This window comes from Cyclopterus lumpus, chromosome 17, assembly GCF_009769545.1.
Source record: "Cyclopterus lumpus isolate fCycLum1 chromosome 17, fCycLum1.pri, whole genome shotgun sequence".
NCBI lineage: Eukaryota > Metazoa > Chordata > Actinopteri > Perciformes > Cyclopteridae > Cyclopterus > Cyclopterus lumpus.
The window spans coordinates 1,669,751-1,690,594 of NC_046982.1; the positions used below are offsets into that span (position 1 = coordinate 1,669,751).

At 39.8% G+C, this 20,844-nt stretch overlaps 1 protein-coding gene across 1 annotated transcript in view; it reads right to left on the minus strand.

The window, feature by feature from the left end:
* Positions 1-12,613: 12,613 nt before the first annotated feature.
* Positions 12,614-20,844, minus strand: part of LOC117746941 (phospholipid phosphatase-related protein type 4-like) — a 36,309-nt gene continuing 28,078 nt past the window's right edge. Inside the window, exons 8-12 of the mRNA XM_034556290.1 lie at positions 18,719-18,947; positions 16,484-17,099; positions 14,555-14,711; positions 13,344-13,761; positions 12,614-13,115 (exon numbers count right to left, since the gene is read on the minus strand). Of these exons, the coding sequence (XP_034412181.1) occupies positions 12,614-13,115; positions 13,344-13,761; positions 14,555-14,711; positions 16,484-17,099; positions 18,719-18,947 (1,922 nt within the window). The remainder of the gene's footprint in view (positions 13,116-13,343; positions 13,762-14,554; positions 14,712-16,483; positions 17,100-18,718; positions 18,948-20,844) is intronic.

The window sequence follows — 20,844 nt, forward strand, 5'->3', positions numbered from 1 at the left end:
TGTTTAGTCCCTGTTGTTTAGTCCCTGTGGTAATCCCTGTTGTTTAGTCCCTGTTTAGTCCTGTTGTTTAGTCCCTGTTTAGTCCTGTTGTTTAGTCCCTGTTGTAATCCCTGTTGTAATCCCTGTTGTTTAGTCCTGTTGTTTAGTCCCTGTTTAGTCCTGTTGTTTAGTCCTGTTGTTTAGTCCTGTTGTTTAGTCCCTGTTGTAATCCCTGTTGTTTAGTCCCTGTTTTGTCCTGTTGTTTAGTCCTGTTGTAATCCCTGTTGTTTAGTCCTGTTGTTTAGTCCCTGTTTAGTCCTGTTGTTTAGTCCCTGTTGTTTAGTCCCTGTTGTTTAGTCCTGTTGTAATCCCTGTTGTTTAGTCCTGTTGTTTAGTCCTATTGTTTAGTCCCTGTTTAGTCCTGTTGTTTAGTCCTGTTGTTTAGTCCCGTTGTAATCCCTGTTGTTTAGTCCTGTTGTTTAGTCCCTGTTGTAATCCCTGTTGTTTAGTCCCTGTTGTTTAGTCCTGTTGTTTAGTCCCTGTTTAGTCCTGTTGTTTAGTCCTGTTGTTTAGTCCCGTTGTAATCCCTGTTGTTTAGTCCTGTTGTTTAATCCTGTTGTAATCCCTGTTGTTTAGTCCTGTTGTAATCCCTGTTGTTTAGTCCTGTTGTAATCCCTGTTGTAGTTTCCTGTTAATCGATTGTGTTACATTCTACCTGAGTTCCATGTTTGACCTTTTTCTTAGTAAAGAGTTTTTTGTTGCATCGTACCTGGACTCCTGCCTGTTTCCTCTGCGCCTGAGCTTTTGCCTCACCACACATGTTTACATATATACAATACAATACAATAGACATATTACAATTAAGGAATAATACAAAATAAATTAAAAGCTTTCTGGACAATAAGGTTTGAAGCAAAACACCCCCCATAATGAAATGACTGATACATACTGGCAACTTAAATAACATAACTATCCATAGAACATTAGATGCTGATAACATCTCCTCTTTCAGATATGGAACACAGAGAGAGAGAGAGAGAGAGAGAGAGAGAGAGAGAGAGAGAGAGAGAGAGAGAGAGAGAGAGAGAGAGTCTAGGTCGGTCCAAGGCAGCTATGGCCAGTAGGAGGAATTGTAACTTACCTGCAGGAGCTCCACAGTGTTCAAAGTAGAGTTGTAGTGTTACTATTACACACAGGAGATCATACTGGAAGCAAGACTTACAGGCACAGTCCTAAAGACTGACAGCATCTGGAATGTGGCTGTGAGGACTGAACACTGATTGGTTGGTCTGCCGTCCTGAAGCCATACTCGATCATTTCCATTTTGTGTGTGTGCGTGTGTGTGCTGAACTCATACTTCGCCATTGGTGAATTTCTGACAGTCAATCCAAGCTTTGTCTGCATTGTGTGCACAAACACATACACACATACACTAAAGAAAGACACCCACAACATAAACACACACATAGTGTGTTTCTGCTCAGATACTTAAAGCACACATCTCTGTCTCCCTCCTCTCAATCTACCACCCACCCCCAGTCTGCTTGGTCTCTAGGCTCTCCTTCGTGTTATTGCCATGGAAACTCAACTGAGATTGCAGAGTTGCAGTAGCAATGAGGAGAAGAAGGGTGAGATTGAGATGGAGGGTGAATGAGCAAGGCAGAGAGGTAAATTGAGGTAAAAAAAAAAAAGACAAATATTATAAAGGTGATGTTATATCTATTAAATCAACAAACCAGTGAATGTCTTCATCATCATCATTATCACATAACAGCTCCATCCTTTCCTTTTAGTATATCTATCTTTTCTTGAGTCTCTGTATTCAGGTCATCAGTTATATGTCTACAAATCTCTGTTCCTTCCTGGTTGTTGTCTTGTTCCCTTTTAGGCTTCTCTTCCCCTAGCAACAACGGTGATGATGATGCACTGCTTCCACCCACAATGAGGCTAAATATGTATTTATCCTTCGTAAACATCTTCCTCCCTCTAGTAATCAAGAGTGATCCAGATTTAAATGACCGTATAATGTTATAACTAGGTCTCATCACTGTCCCTCAATATACTAATAATAGTCTCAACTGCTGCTCCTGTTAACATTAGGACACCCTTCCCCTATATGGGGGGACGTGGGGACAGTGTCATAATTAGGGGACCAATATTACATAATTTTGAGCAAATATGATAATACTGCACATTCAATTAAACAACGGGATCTGGGCTACAAGACTAAGTCAGCCACTTCAAAAACAACTTAAACAACTAAAGTAATTATACATAATAATAACCATAATTTGCCAGGAGTGAGCTTACTGCATGTTTCCAGACTTAGCTGTCTGTACTAAAACGTAGCTAATGTTGTTCTGCTTCACTTTGTCAAAGTCAAACATTGCAGAGAGAATGTTCACATATTGTTTTATATTATTGAGAAGTTAAACCTTTCAACTGCATCATTAAAAAGAGATAATCATCCTAAAAGTGCTTTCTTTTGGCGAAACTGAAACTTTTTTTTATTTTTGCTGTGTGCCATCTTCATTTACTCTTCAACCAGTAACATATAGACTGATATTTACACATCTGAACAAAAGATCACATGTGTGGCCTTTATTGTAAAGTATTCAAATAGCCCTTGTTGTTGCAGAGATACACCCTTTTTAGTTTGGGTATGCAATTTTCGAGCAGAGGCCTAAAAATACATTTGTTTTTAACATATCCACTTCATTTCCTTCATCATCCTTTTTCTTGTGATGATTTTCTGACTTGGTAACTTCAAAGTGACATTAAAGCTAAACTTTGAGAGGAACAGGTGGCTGCAATAAACTAGTATGCAGGTTGCATTACCCGTGGATGCCCTTTTGCATTCATGTGATAAAGTCTTCTGACTTTGTGATTGGGTGGACGTTTATTTGTAAAAGTGTGATTATATGGATGAACGTTAGCTTGGTTATTCGTTCAGTCATGGTCTCACTACAAAGGTACATTGACTGTACATTCCTTGGATGGATGTTGGTTGTTGGATGAGGATGTTGGATGGTTGTTGGTTGATAGATGTTGGATGGTTGCTAGTTATTGGATGGTGGATGTTGGATGGTTGATGGTTGATGAATGTCGGATGGTTGATGGTTGGTAGACGTTGGATGGTTGATGGATGGTTGGTGGATGTTGGATGGTTGTTGGATGTTGGATAGTGGATGTTGGATGGTTGTTGGTTGGTGGATGTTGGATGGTTGATGGATGTTGGATGGTTGTTAGATGTTGCATAGTGGATGTTGGATGGGTGTTGGTTGATGGATGTTGGATGGTTGATGGATGTTGTATGGTTGTTGGTTATTGGATGGTTGATGGTTGTTGGTTGATGGATGTTGGATGGTTGATGGATGTTGGTTATTGGATGGTTGATGGATGTTAGATGGTTGATGGTTGGTGGATGTTGGATGGTTCATGGATGGTTGGTGGATGTTGGATGGTTGTTGGATAGTGGATGGTTGTTGGATGTTGGATAGTGGATGTTGGATGGATGTTGGATGGTTGTTGGATAGTGGATGTTGGATGGTTGTTGGATGTTGGATAGTGGATGTCGGATGGATGTTGGATGGTTGTTGGATAGTGGATGTTGGATGGTTGTTGGATAGTGGACGTTGGATGGTTGTTGGTTGTTCGATGGTTGTTGGTTGTTGGCTGTTGGATAGTGGATGTTGGATGGATGTTGTATGGTTGTTTGGATAGTGGATGTTGGATGGTTGTTGGATAGTGGATGTTGGATGGTTGTTGGCTGTTGGATAGTGGATGTTGGATGGATGTTGGATGGTTGTTTGGATGTTGGATAGTGGATGTTGGATGGATGTTGGATAGTGGATGTTGGATGGTTGTTGGCTGTTGGATAGTGGATGTTGGATGGATGTTGGATGGTTGTTTGGATGTTGGATAGTGGATGTTGGATGGATGTTGGATGGTTGTTGGATAGTGGATGTTGGATGGTTGTTGGATGGTGGATGGTTGTTGGTTGTTGGATAGTTGATGTTGGATGGATGTTGGATGGTTGTTGGTTGATGGTTGGAGGATGGTGGATGGATGACATTTATAGGCTGTGACACACTTGATATCAAACTTTTATTTTATTACAGACGCCACTGGAAAACAGAAACTTAAGGATGTCTGTCATTATCAGTCCACTGTCACTGTTGTACATGTTCACAGAGTCATTTCAAATATAACACTTCAGTCATCCACACTGCAACTAGCCCTCAACAAATAATAGTTCCAATGCAAGGCAACTTTTCCAGCGTGTTAAACAATCTATCAATCAGTTCACATGTGCCCAGTCATTGGAGAAGGGAGAAAAAAAGAGTGGGACATGGGTTCATGTAAAGCAGAGAGTGTTACAGTCACAGAATGTGTCACACAACTTCATTTCAGTAGCTCTAACATGTACTCATTATTTGGATACAGTCTTGCATCCCAGTTCAGGTCTGGACTGTTTAACTTTATTCGTGAGCCACAGAGTGCAACACTGTTGTCCCACCGGCCGTCTTCTGACTTCCATTGCGTCTAACTTAGTGTCACTATGGTAAGGATAACCTCTGAGCGAGGCAACCAGCGTTACCAAAGCTTTGCAATTGGCTCACTCATGTTACTGCAGTCTTGGAAAGGAAGCAGAGAGCGCTGGGGGAATTCAGTTGGTTGCAATGTGCAACCACACAAGACAAAATACATGTAGGGATATTTGTTCTGCTAGCTAGCTCATACACACACTTTGCTTCCCTGTCCCCTACACAAATACGTCCAAACACGCCTAAACTGCATTCTCAATTTTCATTTCAAGGTTTTCCCTTTTGGCTTTACAGGACCCAATCAGGTCTCCTGGGTGAAAGTCCTGTGTTTGTTTGACCCGCCCATCCACCCTGACCTCCTCCCTACCCTGATATGTTAAAAACAATCAGGGAGAAAAAACATAAAACACAAAACATAATTGACAATGCAGTTTCTTGTATGGGATCATAACTTTCAGAAGCCAAATCACTGGTTCTGGTTGGTTGTCAATTTTTCCTATAAAAACAACCCAATTAGCTTTTGGTTGAAAGCTTTGGAGTTACTCTATAGGATATGGTGTATATAAGCTAGCCAACAGCCATACTGTACAATGGAATAAAATAACAAGGACACTAACAAGGACCACAAGGTACTGAATTCCATTAGTACTCACTAAATATAAGTTGTGACATCATCTCTGTCTTGATCAAATGATTATTCCTCTCTGCTTTTTGCCATTAAGTTTTTGAAAATTCTGATGTTTTCATGTTTGTCATCTCACAATCATGCTGATAGCTACCATTGCCTCCCTTGGTTGCGTCTACGCTATAACTGCAGCTGGTGCAGATGCTTTCTATCCTCCTAGACTGTATTTCAAAGGTGTTCATATGGCAGCGACTCTTTCACAAACACTTTCTATTATTATGTCACAGCTCTTGTAGTGGACCAAACAGACTTGAGGCATGGGTTCAATCCATTGAAACATAGCAATGGAGTTTAACATGTATGTCTTCGAGCCAACCACACCTTATGTAAAGACACTCTAGTCTGTTCAGCTTGTGGATGGATGGACTTGCAGGCCTGGCTGAAAATGTCTTTTAGGCTATGCTAAACATTAGCATTGTTCACCGAGCCATCAGGCTGGGTTCACACACAGGATATACTGATGAGTATAAAGATACAAATGTTTATGTACAGCAGTAGAAACAACAAACCATTCATGGTGTTGGTCATTATAAATAGCTAGTAGCTCATGTCAACTGATTATAAATCTGACAGAAAAACAGCAACAACAAACCTAAACTTACATCAAGACTCTAATAGGAATCAGTCCTGTATAACATTGTGGATCTAATGCATTTACACAGCATATCATGTAATAATATTGTCTTAAATTTCAGTAACATGGTAACAGTCCTGCTTGACAGTTTCAACAGTCAACTGTCTTGAGCGTATTCAAATAAAATTGAAACATTGTGGGAAATACACCAATCTGATTTTTCTCTTCAAGAAACTACAACTTGTCATGTGTTCATTTCTCTTGTCATGTACATAGTTACGTAGTCAGCTTTAGAGTTGCTGCTAGTTGTATTTTCTAACTCCAGACAGAAGCTGGCAAGCTTGTTGCCCCTTATTTCAGTCTTTATGCTAAGATAGGCTAATCACAACCTGACTCCAGCGCCATGCTTAACGTACAGAACTGAGATTGATATTTTCTCTGATTATTCTCCTAAAGAAATAAATTAAGTGTATTTCCAAAAATGCTGAACCAGTCCTTAAAACATTTATTTGTTGTCAGTCTGCTGACAACCACTTCGTAGTAGCGGATTCCTGTGTCTGAGAGTGCTTTCTGTCATATCAGTAGGTTGTAAGAGCATACTGATCTGACCCGTTTGCCGTGAGTCACAGAAAGTCATAGAACATTAATTGAATTCCAGCAGCTGCTTTGCTGGCTGACTTACAATACACATGCAGTTGTATTTGGCTGTTTTCAGGATCCTCAAGAGACAGAAAACTGAACAGGTTTCAATAACATCTCCGTCTTGGCTGGTTATAGGGCTAACTGTAAGGTATAACAAACAGGCATATATAGGCTCTTATGAGTGAACATGGTTGCCATGGTTATTAGCAACACATTTGACAAGCAGATATAAAATAATTATTTTTCACATACACTAATAAAAAATATCTGTATATATATCATATCAATAGAGTTTCAATGAAAGAAAAAGATAAAAATAAGTGATTATTATAAATATGACCTAATTATTAACTAGTTATCTGTGGATATTTCACATTCAGTCAATCGGATTCATAAGAAACTTTTACCAGCTGGATAAATCTATGAACATTTAATTCACTTCAATTTATTTTGTATAGCCCAAAATCACAATCTGTACACATATAACATCCTCTGTCCCGGGACCTCACATCGGATCAGGAAAAACTCCCCCTAAAAACCCTTTAAGGGGAGAAAAAGGGAAGAACCCTTCAGGAGAGCAACAGAGGAGGATCCCTCTCCCCGGATGGACTGATGAATAGATGTCATGTGACCAGAATGAACAGAGTTACAGAGTTACGTGTTGTAACCATGAGGCCATCGATTGTGTTACAATAGGTAGTATGAAGTTCCCAAACTAAAGTCACTTGATCATCAGCTAGTTCAACCTGTTTGCATATACATTTCATATTATAGTATCAAGGTATAAACAGAAATTGTATTGTTTAGGCTGCAAACAAGTTTTGATCAAATGCTCCAAGGTTTACAACGGTTTGAAGTTAATAATGCAACCACATTGTGAGAAGGGCTTCAGAGATGTAAATACCATCTGATTCAGAGAATATTTACTTCTGTAATAGCAAATCTTCTACAACTACAATGACTTGCAGATGAAATGTTAATAGAGTTAAAAGACTTATGCTGCGTTCACACCAAACGTGTTGCGAATATTCGTAACACGTTTGGTGTGAAGGCAGCACAAGTCTTGGGTCTGTTTGGTAAGTTCAGCTCTACCTTTGTGGCTGTACCAACAGTCAGTCAGTCAGAAGCTAGTCTTGCTCACCATGATGTAATCGTTGTACTTGAAGCTTGGAGCAATTCCATTTATTGGCCTTGTGCATTTAGGCTGTTGGACATTAAGATTACAATGTACCATCACCTCCTCCTACTCTAACCAGACTGTGTCTCAGATGAGGGCCTTCTGAAATGAAAATTCAATTCGGTTCTCACAAAGAAAACATGTCTGATTTTAAATGTACCAATGCAGAAACTGTCATCAAAACAATGTCGCTTCTTGATTGGAAAAATACTACAACAGAATACTAAAAGTAGGAATTCATATGACAAATATAACTCAGAGTTTAAAGATACTATAAGTTATTAACATAAACCAGTTGAAGTTATTAAGTCAAAACTTTGACTATTGATTGTACGCCTTTCTTAATAAACTATGATCCAAGGCTTTCCCTTGCAAACACACAAGCAAACAAGTATTCCAAATACATTTCTCATTTCCACTACACCACATCTTACCCTCTCAAATTCATCTTTTCCACCAAAACACATTACTCTGTTGCTCTCGGCACACAAAACTATACTCAAATGTACAATATTCACTTAAAAATATTTACGGGTAGTGTATCTAACTGAAATGATAATCCACTGACATGCCTTTTACATCAAATTGGATAACATTTCTTGCGTCTGATTACAAACCACATTGCACAACATCTATCATATCAAAATATACTTCTCTGTCGTCCAAGACTATACAAAGGGAAACACATTTATGTACGCAATTATTTCTTTTTACAGGGACTGTTTAACTCCATCACAGTATGTTCATGAAATTAGTATGCTGGAAACATGTTACAGAAATGAATAGGCCTTACGAAATGCGTGTATGCAAAGATTTGTATGCAAACATATTACACTTTCATGGGAGTATTCTATTCATTACATTCCTCTGGATTGTGTTACAATATTAGCGCAACTTTATTCTGCCATATTTGTCGTGAGAACATAGATACAGGTTTAGGTAAAGCAGCTTTGGTTAAGGGGTGGGTAATGTGCAGACAATCTAAACTGTTAAAAACATCCTGAACATATGAAATCTGGGCAATACAATCTGTGAAGCCCTGTTGTTGGGGCTGAAAGCAAATGTACATCCACCTGTCCATGGCAATTTAACTATAAATCCTGTGGTCAAATTGTTGTGCTTCCTCAACAGATGTGTTGTAGTTAAAACAATTCCAGGAAAATAATAGCAATTTCTCTGTTTGCAACTGCAATTTAAATTAAATTGATAAATATGATCTTATAGTTTCTACATAGTCTTATACTTATAGTTTCTACATGAACAACCAAAATATGCTCAACCTGGTTGAACTTTGCGGCACCGTAGAACTGTGTGCAAGGTTCTGTCGCCATCCAAGCAAAAAGGGGAGGGACTTAGGAAGGATCAATTAATGGTTTACTCGGTCCTTCCTTGGTTAACATTCATGGTCTTGTGTACACTTTTATTGAGTATTTAGCACAAGTATTTTGTGTTCTGGACTAGCACTATAAGATGGCCTCAGCCACTACAGTACATGCATAAATGTACACATACAACTTGAATTAGTCTGTGCTGTTCTATAGTGGCACAATCTATAGACACTAGATAGATTGTTTGGCACAATTTGACCAGAAAATGTCCTCTTCCATCTATATCAAAATATTGTCTCCATAATGCAATACATATCTGTGTAATATTGACTGCCAGCTATTCACCAAGACTTTATAAAAAGGCCATTTTGTCATGACTTCCTAAAAGAGGAGAGTTACTGTTTAACAAACTCCATATTAAGCTACTTCAGCTGTAATATGGATGCACAGTGGCTCTCCTCTGTTGTTAAACCATTAAAACATCACAATGTGCTCCGTCTCTTTCAAAAATTATATTTCTATTTTAATTGAAATGGGCGAAACTAAGCAACATCTATTTCATGAAATCAGCAGTGTTTGTTACACTGTTTACAGGTAATATGGTACCGTGGCTCCTCTACAACTCTTATACCACTACATGTTGCTGCCTGTTCTTCTCAAAAACATCCAGATACAATTAAAAATGACTGCAACAAAACTAAACAACGTAGAATAAGATCAGCGATTAACAGAATGGACACAGAAACCTTATTGAAACCTTTTCATTAATCAAAGGCAGTGTTAATAGTTGACCAATCAGGGCACTTGCTTGCAAACTCTACATGGCACATACAACCATATCCATTTGATATATCAGCTTGTTTAAATAAATGCTCCCTATAATAAATGTTGAAACATTATAATATAACTCCTCTCCACTCAGCTGTTGTATTCTCTATTACAAACATATTAATAGCTCTTTACAACGACATTAGCAGCAGCACCATCCTCTCCAGCAACATTATCACCTAAATCTCCATCACAGCGTCGTACCTACAAATGCTAAAAAGACCAGAAGTGGGAGTTTACAGAAATATATAAATATCTACACAGCAATACATTACCACTGTGTTTTATTATCTCTTGACACTGTCATCAAGCTGAAGTAATTGGGCTTTCTAAAATTCTACAGGATCCAAACTTTAAGCAGATTTTCATCTGCACACAGCTGCACTAAGTCTATATGACTCGCCCACAGCCACAGGACTTGTCTTACGATGGCACTTGGGCACTAAGTTAAAAAAGAAATCATGAGTTATGTTGGACGAATAGTCCAGACAGTGTGTTGTTCTGTTGGAATTCTTTTTTTTCTCCAACATTCATGGTGTAGAAATATCGGAATGTTCTAATTCATGAATTCAAACACATAATGTAATATACAAAAGCAAGGTTAGTGTGGTATATTACAGATATAGGGCGGCTGTTAAGGGAAAATACTGATTTCTAGAATAATTAATGGGAAAAAAGGAATTATGTTCAGTAGAAAGTTGGACAAGAGAAAAGTCCTTACAGTATGATAATGAAGTCCCTCTTTCACAAAAAATATCTAAATTTGAAGAAAGTTTTTATATTATGAAAAAAGTTGTAATTTTCCGATAAGAAGATGTACTATTCATATTCTATGGCAGTATACAGGTTACAGCAGCCGGTCAGCCTACATGTCAAACTGAAGGTTATTTAGTTTTTATAGTTGATTTTATCATAGATTTTATGACAGACACGTCAAGTCTTCTGTTTGACTGATGGTGCAATTGTGATATCATTTTTGATATTAGAGGGAATGATTAATTTTTATTGAAAACCATATAAAAATGTTAATGCATTCATGTCTTTTTGCATGGATCTGTACCAACCAAAGAGGTGAATGTAATGTGCAGGCCAGGACATCTCTATAGCACAACATTATTTAATTCAAAATGGTAATTTGACTCATAGTTTTGCTTTAAATACTGCACCACCTGCACCACATTTAGTTTTTCTTCAAATATGAATATATTACATTTTTCTTATAATTTAAATTTTTTATTGTGATGTCATGACATTTTCTCATACAATAAAGACAACATGTTGTAGTATTATGATTATTTTATTTGATTAAATTATATATATTGTTTTTATTGTATTGTTAATTCTTTCAAAATTAAACTTTATCCATGTTACATTGTAACCTGTTTGTACTGTAATGCCTTTTAAGAAATTATTTTACTTTTATTATTTTAATATTATTCCTTTATTTTCTTTAGTTACAAACATTTGTTGTAAAATGTTGACTGTATTCATGAAAATTGTAAACTTTTGTTATATTACATTTTATTATTGTAATATTTTAACAAATTATGACTATACTAATCAAATAATATGGCCTTTTTCGCATAGAACTACAACTTTATCTTTACCTTTTTCATAAAAAATATCACATCTTTATGCTAAAAATATTATATATTATTTTCCCCCAACAGTTGCCATAAAACTGAAAAAAGAAAACTAGGAGAAAAATGAACCAAACAAAGAAAACACATTTTTGACTTCCTTCAGTCTCTGGACTTGTGTAAGTTTGTTCAGATGACTCACATGCTGAAATGTGCCATTGTCAAGAACAGCTACTACACAGTCAGAATAATTCAGATACTGTACATCAATTAAATCACAGCATGTAAAAAATAGAAAGATTGTTTAACTATATTTAAACAACAGGTATGTCCCGTGATATTGTTCTTATCCAACACACACACAATTCCACCACGAACTAAGAGATACTGTTATAGCTCGGTCACAATTAAGACTGTGGGTTTAATGTCCTCTGTGGCCACCCACATTCATATGTACAGACACAGCACATTAATGGGCTTTGAATGCAAATATACATCTAATGGCATGTGGTTACATTGTAAACTATGTATTGATATTGTTATCTGTGTTTGAATAAAGGATACAAGCTGAGAATATACCGTATGTATACATATTGTGATCAAAATGTGACCTAGGAGTCAGAGGAAGGGGGTGAGAGGCTGAATCCATCCTCACTGGCAGGGAGCTTTTGGACAGACGTGGGGGGTTGGAGTCTCTCCCTCTGAGTAAGTTAAAGGATCAGCAGTTTATTTAGTCCATTATCCTTGTGCCTATGAAGCATGTGCACTCAATATGTTACATTTACGAAAAACTGCATGGGTTTATCCAGATAAAAAAATAAACGAAAAAGAAAAAATGTTGAATCAAGCTCCTTCCTCTTATGTTGGGCCCTGGCTATAGTCCTTTCTTATTGACCAGTTGGAGATTTTGGGGAGGGCTAATTGTGGAGTAGTCTCTATGGCTTTCGACCCAAGGAGGATCATGAACTCCTTGATAATACGTTTTGATAAGCTTACGGTACATTTCCTTGTAAGACCTAATAATTATTAGATTGGGGATTCAATTGGTTATATAGTGTACCCTAATTAGCCAGGTGAGATGTTGTGGTATGAACTAACATGTGTTTGGCCATCCTCTGTTGGCTGACCCATGATGGTGGACAGAGAATCCAAACATCCTTTCATTTTTGGCCCATTCTAGTCTTCAAGTTCTGAATGGCCCATGCAGCATCACCATTGAAATGCTGTACGGGCACATTTTTGATCTCATGTAGAGATGAATTAATTGGGCGTGTCATTCTTTATAGGCCAACCCCAGAGTAGGAGGCGGAGTGTGACTCAGGAAAGGGCGTGGTAAGGTAGGGGGAGGGGTTGGGCTGGGACGGCCAAACATCCCTTGCAACTGCCTGTTGGGGTGATTAGGATGGATAGGGTTTTCTTGAAAACTTCGAAGGTTTTCGTGGAACCGGTTGCTGCTTTCATTGTCGAGGCGGTTACTGTCGTCACAGAGGCGGTGGTTACTGTGGAGGTCGGGGGTGGGCCCTCGATCGGGGGCGTGGGCAAACTGGGAACCACTCGTCCTCCGCAGGGTGGACTCACAGCTGGAGGAAGCAACCGACTGGCAGTCCGAGCCACCGTCACTGCTGGCTGCCGTTCCCTCCACCGGGGTGACCCTGATGGTGGTGATGGCCTGAGGGTGGGGGTGGAAGGGAGGAGCAAAGGTGGCAGTGGGGGTGAACGGCATGTTGGAGTTGGTCGTGTTGGGGTTGAAGTTGGCAGAGTTAGGGTTGAAGTTGGCAGAGTTAGGGTTGAAGTTGGTAGAGTGGGGGTTGAAGTTGGGGTTGAAGTTGGCAGAGTTGGGGTTGAAGTTGGCAGAGTTGGGGTTGAAGTTGGCAGAGTTGGGGTTGAAGTTGGCAGAGTTGGGGTTAAAGTTGGCAGAGTTGGGGTTGAAGTTGGCAGAGTTGGCAGAGTCGGGGTTGTAGTTGACCGAGTTAGGAATGAAGTTAAAGTGGGCGTTAATAAAGTTTGGATTGTTGGGGTTAAAATTGGGGTGCTGGAAGTTGTTGGGGTTATTGGGATGTAAGGGGTGTAAGGGATGTAAAGGGTGTACAACATGTGGGTGGTTTGTGTATACACCTCCTTCACCACCCATTTCCAATCCTTCTCCCCCTCCATCTCCTCCTCCTTCGCTCTCAGTTTCGGTTCCTGTCACGCTCCTCCGCCCATCCACTGACTCTCCATCCCTCAGCGAATCACAGCTGTCTGTGTGTCTGTTCAAGTCGTTAAGGGCAAAAGCTGACTGTCGGAGCGAAGCGCGTTGATCTGGTTGTTTCCATCGCCAGGAACCACTTCCATCGGTGCTCGGAGGTTTCACCACAGGTTTGTTTGATCTGGACTCTGGGTGGGCATCAACACGGACTATACTGCCACTTCTCTCCAAACCTCCCCCTAACAGAAGAAGACAAATTATCAATATTGAGATTATACTAATAACTATAATAATCAGCACCTTGAATGTTCAAATCCATACATCTACATTAGTGACTGCCACTAAGCAAAAGAGTCCAGTGTCTGATACATAATGTCCCCGTCCTTTCTATTCTTCTTACTCTTGACACCTTATTCAGTCTTATGCTGGGAATAAAGTACAGCACTAAGCTAGCTCCTTTCTCAACAAGTCAAGGTAAATCATTCCAAGATGTATAATATAATATATATAGTATAATAATGTATATTCCTAGAGGTGACATTGATATCAATCTTCTGATCCTGGAAAAAGTAACAAATGTGTTTCCCAGACTGCTTCACTATTCTCTGAGGCAGGCAAAATTAAAAAAATTAAAAAAACACAATCCACAATACTTTATGATTTCCTCACCTTGCGTAACAAATGTATAGTTAACAAAGTTATTTCCATTAACAGCTGGACACTAGTTTTTATCGTTACTCTAACTAAAAAAAATAAAAAAGTAACGCAGGGGATTACTCCACATTTGTTGGTGGGATTTGGGGCAGAAGGATATTTAGTGTTAAGACAAAATGTGTTTATTCCTGGCAATGAAGGATCATGTCACCCAATGCAACAGTGTGGTAGCAGCACAGTGGTAGAAAGGCTAAGTATCTAACCGTAGGAATATATATATGTATATATACATACATATATATACTGTATATATATCTATATATACATAGATATATATATCATAATACACATTACTGTATTAGCAGTACAGACCTCCTCCTCCCACCGCTCCGGTGGTGGAGGCCGGTGGTGATGGGTCCTGGTCCGTCAGGGCTCGGTACCGAATGGATCCAGTGCAGCTGACGGTGCTGCCACCATCCTCAGACCGAGGAGAGTGAAGCAGACCCTGCTGTTTGGATAAGGCTATCACCTGAAATAGGAGGACAACAGTGTAGTGAGATGTTTAACTCAATTGCTACTAACCTCCTTCTTGTCGATGGAATGCCACTGCTACAAGGAACCTTTAAAACTAGACGATAACTGCAGCTGTCCACAAATATACAGCCTGCATTGAAATTATAATAAAAGAAGCTTTTGCAGCACATTAGCCGTGTTTCCATTCAAATATCAAGCAGATTTCAAGCGAACATTTGACATTTGGAAAAGAAAAGAAAGAATTCAGCAATCTCCATTTAACTGTAGTGAATTAAATTGTCTCTGTGGTTTAGTCAGAAGCTGGCGGTAGAGGCTATGCTTTACACACGGCTGTAAACTGTAAACAGAGTAGAAGAAGTAGAGGTTGCAAACTGCAAACAAAGAAAGCTGCCTGGCCATCTATGGGATAAAAAAGGAGAAAGTAGGCTTTAGGAATTCATTTCAATTGGGCGAGTTTTAAAGGGGACATATGCTCATTTCTAGGTTAATATGTTATTCTTAGTTTTTAACTAAACATGTTTACAACATTTTCTAAAAACTGTTTCAATGGAATTGCATTGCCAGGCAACAATTTAACTAGGACAATTTAACTAGGACATATTTTGAATTTTTACATTTAAAACTGTGAAATGGTCCTTATTGTGTATAGTTATGACGTCACAACTAAACGGAAATCCTGACGGTCTGAGTGCATTTCTCTGCGTGAGCGTTTCAATGCTTTCACCATTTAAGGCACTTTCACCCGCTCTATAATAAAAAATGTTAAACTCACTTTTGCCAAGTTTCATGCTGACCGAACACAATAAAAATGTATATATCAGGAAGATGTAGTGAGCGGAGACAGCTGATCAGTCATTAAGTTTAATGTACGCTACATTAGAATTTATGAGGCAAAGGTGTTTCAATAACCATTTTAGTGTATCAACACATTTTTTTGTCAAAGGCAAAAACCACCTTAAGCAAGCATAAAAAGTATTGTGTGCAATTAAGGAAGTTCTATCGAATTTGACTGATTAAGGTCAAGGATATACTTAAGGTCAAAGACACTTCTACACTAGTGTGGTAGAGACATTAACATGGCTAAGCCATGTATATACTTGTATTATCATGTTTGAGCTTATTTTTTATTTCAGATATTTTTTCATTTCTATGCATTTTCATGAAATTAATCAAAATGGATTCTAGCGCACAAATGATTTGTATATTTGTTTGTGTACTTGATGTAACAAACAATACTTTTTAAATAGGTGGTAAGGAAAGGTTCTGTGTTGAAACTATGCAGGAGCAGAGGTTCCACAAGGCTTCCTCTTCCTCTCCTCTCCTCCTCTTCTTCCTTGAGCCTAAACTGGGACTGTTGGTGCTGTCAATCACTCATGTGGCTTTTCCCACCACTGCTTTGCTGACATCAAATATTCTTCTCATATCCCCCTTCTGACACTCACTGCATCCCCTAAAGCTCAACCTGGACAAACCTGTGAAAGGATGCCCTAGACCTGTTCATGTTCACCTCGACAATCTCATTCTCACACGTTCTTAGAATGAAAAAGAGTCTCTCAACATGTTTTTGTTCATTTGTTTGAAATGGATATATTCTTCCTAGTTTTGATAACATCCTGCTTATGCCTATGAAGTTTAAATGCACTTATTGTAAGTCACTTTGGACAAAAGTCTCTTCTACATGAATGTCATGTAATGTAATCTAACAAGCACTGTACTTGCTGTAGATATAACAGATATAAAAAAGGCAAAGTTGGTGCAATGATTAACCTGCATAAGACGAGGCTGCCCTCCAGCACTGAGCGGCCTGCAGGGGATGGTGGTCTTCTCAGCCACTCGTAGCCACTTTTCCCTCACTGACCCGCCCCCATCCATAATACTGTCCTCTGATTCACTTTCCTGATCCTTGCTGGTGAGATTTTCCTCCTCAGGAATGTGAACCAGCTGGGAGGATCCAGGCCGGGATTGGATAGACACTCTGGCCCCACCAGCCAATCCGGTGCTGCCATTATGGGTCAGGTGATTATGATTGGCCATAGGAACAGAGCTTGCTGCTAGTTTCATGTACTGAGCTGGGATGTGGGCCCCAGCACGCAGCTCTGTTTCCTGAAAAGCAATAAGTGAAGGCAGGTGTATTCCACCTCGGTGTTCCTCCAGGCCCATGGCAGAAGGTTCAGAGGAGCAGCGCAGTTCCATGTTCCTCTGAGGAGATGAGGAGGAGGCTGGTCTTATTCCATCCATCACCTGGAGGGATAGCTTCCTGTTGTCGTTTTTATTCTTCCATTGGCTGAGCAGCTGTTTGGATCGGGTTGAGTCCATTGATGTGTGGATGGAGGCGTGACGGCGTGGAATGCGACCCTCCTCCAATGAGGAGCCTCCGTGAGACCTGGAAGAAGGGGCAAAGAAACTTTATGAACAGGAAAGAAGAAGATTGCTGAAAGAATGCACCAAATGTTAATTTGTGCTCTCAAATAAATCTCAGTAAACATTCTGGTACTTTCATCCTTAAACATACCTATAAACTACAATTACTACCTTGTGTTTATATGCCTCCGCCAACCACTCAAGTTGCAGTTTACATCTATGTCTATCCAAACTTCTTCACTTCATTAATGTACCAAATGTAATAAAATGCCATCAAGGCATTCCAGAGATAGTGTTCAAGAGAATGGGATTTGAGGTCAGAGTGACCTTGACCTATGACACTTGACCATCCCATAATAATGAGTTCATCCTTGAGTTCAAGTTGACGTTCCTGCCAAGAAGTTCCTTCCAGGAGTTGCTGAGCGATGGATGGATGAGGGAAGGTTGGACGGACGTAAGGACGAATGGAAAGAGGGAGTGGCATGACAATTTCATGAAGCATGAAATTGCTTTTTAACTTTTTTTATGTTATGAAATAGTAATTTCATATATAGTAATTTCTGGGGGAAATTCTTTCAACAAACAAGCTGTTGTCAAGATCAGTTGCATATTTGTATTTGTTACTGTCTGTGCAGAGCTAGTAGCTAGCATTCAAGCTCGGATTGGATGAATTGGGACAGACTTTCGGAAATAGTGAGTTCAAAAAGTGGGATGCTGGAGGAGCTTGGCAGAATGCCAGTTATGACAAATCAAATCCCCTCCTTCCCTCTTTTTGAAAATGTACTTCAAATCCCTTCAATGGAAAAAAGATTTAGATGAGAAGTCAAACAGATCTACAGGGACAGCTCGCCTGCATGAGGTATGGCGTCCAACCGCAATAACCACTAAAAATAACTAACTAATGCAAATTATTTTGATATTGTAAATATAATTGATAGAAGAATAAAATACAATATGTCTCTTCCAACCAGTCAAGTTACAGTTTACATCCATGTCTAATTTGTCATCATCTCATCATATTATTTTATGATACATTTGTGTCATAATTAGAATCTAAGTTCTTGAGTTATGGCCCAAAATGTGTTTTTTTTACCTTCGAACATCAAATTCTAATCAGTTTATCCGTGGGTCTAAGTGGATGTTTGTGCCAAATGCAATGAAATTCCCTGCAGGCGTTCCTGAGATATCGTGTTCACGAGATGGGACGAATGTACGAACAGAAAGCATAAAGCTTCCGGTCTCAGGCTGACTGTGTTACTACCACACAGTCAGCCTGAGTCCATCGTGTTGGATTTACAACACATGTAGACTTGAATATTATGTCAAATATGAATTAGCTACTCTGATGAATGTTCTGGTTGTATAGCTTAATTAAGATTTTCATTATGATATTTCCTCCATGATTTGACAGAGGACCGACAGCTGCAACCAGACAAGCTGTTCAGTCACAATTTGTAGCTGTGCTAGAGCCAATATAGGTTGACTTCGTCACTGTGTGGGATATTACTGCTGAATGAGGAGGTTGGCTGAAAGGAGTCATCATATTCACTTTTCACCCACCCTGAAGTACAAAACATTTACGTTCTTTCTGATTCTCAAGTTCTCAAACCTGTGTATAAAGACTACACCAAAAACATTTACCTCGGCAGTGTGCTGCTGCTGAAGGTCATCATGTTGTCATGGTTACCCAGGGGACTGGATGGGGTTATCACCTCCACCTCAGCACTGGCTCGCTTCAGATTGGACAGAGATGGCTCTCGGTAGGAGGCGCTTCGCGTCAGGATGTGCTCTGGTTGGTTGGGGGATAATGTGTGGGAAGAGGTCCTCGTGATGATGGGCTCTGGTTGGCTGGGAGCCAGGGTGCGGTGACCTGTTAATGGATAACAGGGAGAGGTCAAACTGATAATGTCAAGTTAAAAGGGGGATGATTTGAACTTAGTGCACTCATTGGAAGTCATTTTTGAAAGATACAAATGAAGTGGCTTGTGGCAGTCTCAGGTCACTTCCTTACTAAAGCAATTCAAATTGTGGGTACAATGGATGGTATGGATCACTAGTTTGTTATTCGGTACATGCCTGCAGCTTAGTTGCATCTGTGGCTTCCCTATAATTTTACTGGCCCTTTACAATGGACAGTCGAGTGTCCTTACCATGTTAAAAATCGAGATTTTCACCAGATTCTTGCAGACCATTTCAAGAATATTCTGGCTCACCCAGAAGTCATTAAGCTGCTGGAGTAGGTGCAACCTCTGTAGTGGATTCTGATTTCCTTGGTATATATGCACAAAAATACTGACACGTTGCCATTTAAGCAAATGATTAGGACACCGTGGATGGTCCGACAGAAAATCTCTGATCGACACAATTAGACCACCATTCACCCCTAGATCTAAAAGTGTTTGCAGGAGGATATGTGTCTTCATTGTAATAACAGCTGAACTAAATTCTGAAAAGGTGGGGTCCCATCCAAGTATTTATATGCCAAAAAGGTGCATTTAGTTAGATGTTATAGGAGCCAATCTGCCTTACAAACAGAAAGTGTGAAGTGTGGACAATTGCCAAGGGTGGAGGGTATAATGAAATACGTTATTTGATTTGCATTGTAGGAAATGTCGGATCCACTAGTTTTTTAGATTAACCTTTAAGAGGGAATTAAAGTCAGGGAACCTCAGCTTCTCCTACTTCAATTTGGATCATTCTTTACGTAGCATCTTCGGATGCACTGGGACACATGATCAGTAATTTAACCAATCTTGTGTTTCAGGGCTTCAGACACCTTCACCCAAACTACCCCACCAGGGTCAATAAAGCCCTGGCTTGTGTCCAGGTAGAACGTACACTCCACAACTCACTTTGTTGATGCACAGACATCTAGAGGATCTTTCTGCTGCCTTGGTGGCACCCCTGATCATTGTTGGCTTTTGTTTAAATACCTGTTATTCTCACGAGACTGCAAATCCCCTACATCCCTCTTCCATTGTATAGCGCCTCACCCCTGGTTCCTCCACCATGTCTTCATACTTGGCTTACTCTGTCTGGTCTTCTCAAGCAATAGTGAGCTTAGGCATGACCACTTGACACTGAACAGATGACAATGTCAGGTCAGAGGGTGAGCTCAGTGATCGCCAGTGGAGATTTCAGCTGTTTCCCAAGGTCTGCCTTGCCTTCTACCAGGGCTTTAGGGCTGCAGTTTAGAATGCACTCTAATATCCCAACTCCTAGGCACAGCAGGCAAGCAGGGGTTTGCTCCAGGTGAAGAGGTTAGACTAGCTTGGCTATACATCATTGACCAGAAAGCTGATGTGGTGGGGCATGCTTTCCACAGTTTGGGCCATGCAGCCTTTACGCACCATTGCTGCTTTCCACCAAGTCCATGCTTTTTGCTAACTCATGCCAACAATCTTACTGTACCTCTTCAACTCCTTCATGCACCTCCTCCTGTACAATTGTTTGCCCTGTCGTAATTTCCTATTCACTTCCTCCGCTTTCTCACCTCAATGCTTTCTTTTGAGACTCTGAGGTTGTTAGAGTTGCTCTACTGGAGGCTGCTTTCTCTGGCCATCATGCGTGTGCTTGGTGTGGTGGCAGTAGAGGTACCTTTGCTGAGACTTCAGCCATCTGTGTCAAGGTAATGGCTAATGCTCCTCTCAAAGTTAATGGGACTTCAAAGATCATCAAAGGCCAGAGGATGCATGGAAGGAATGTCATGTTGGTAGATCAAGGCTTTGAACCTGCCAGGTAAACCTGATTTGTCCACAGATGTTCGC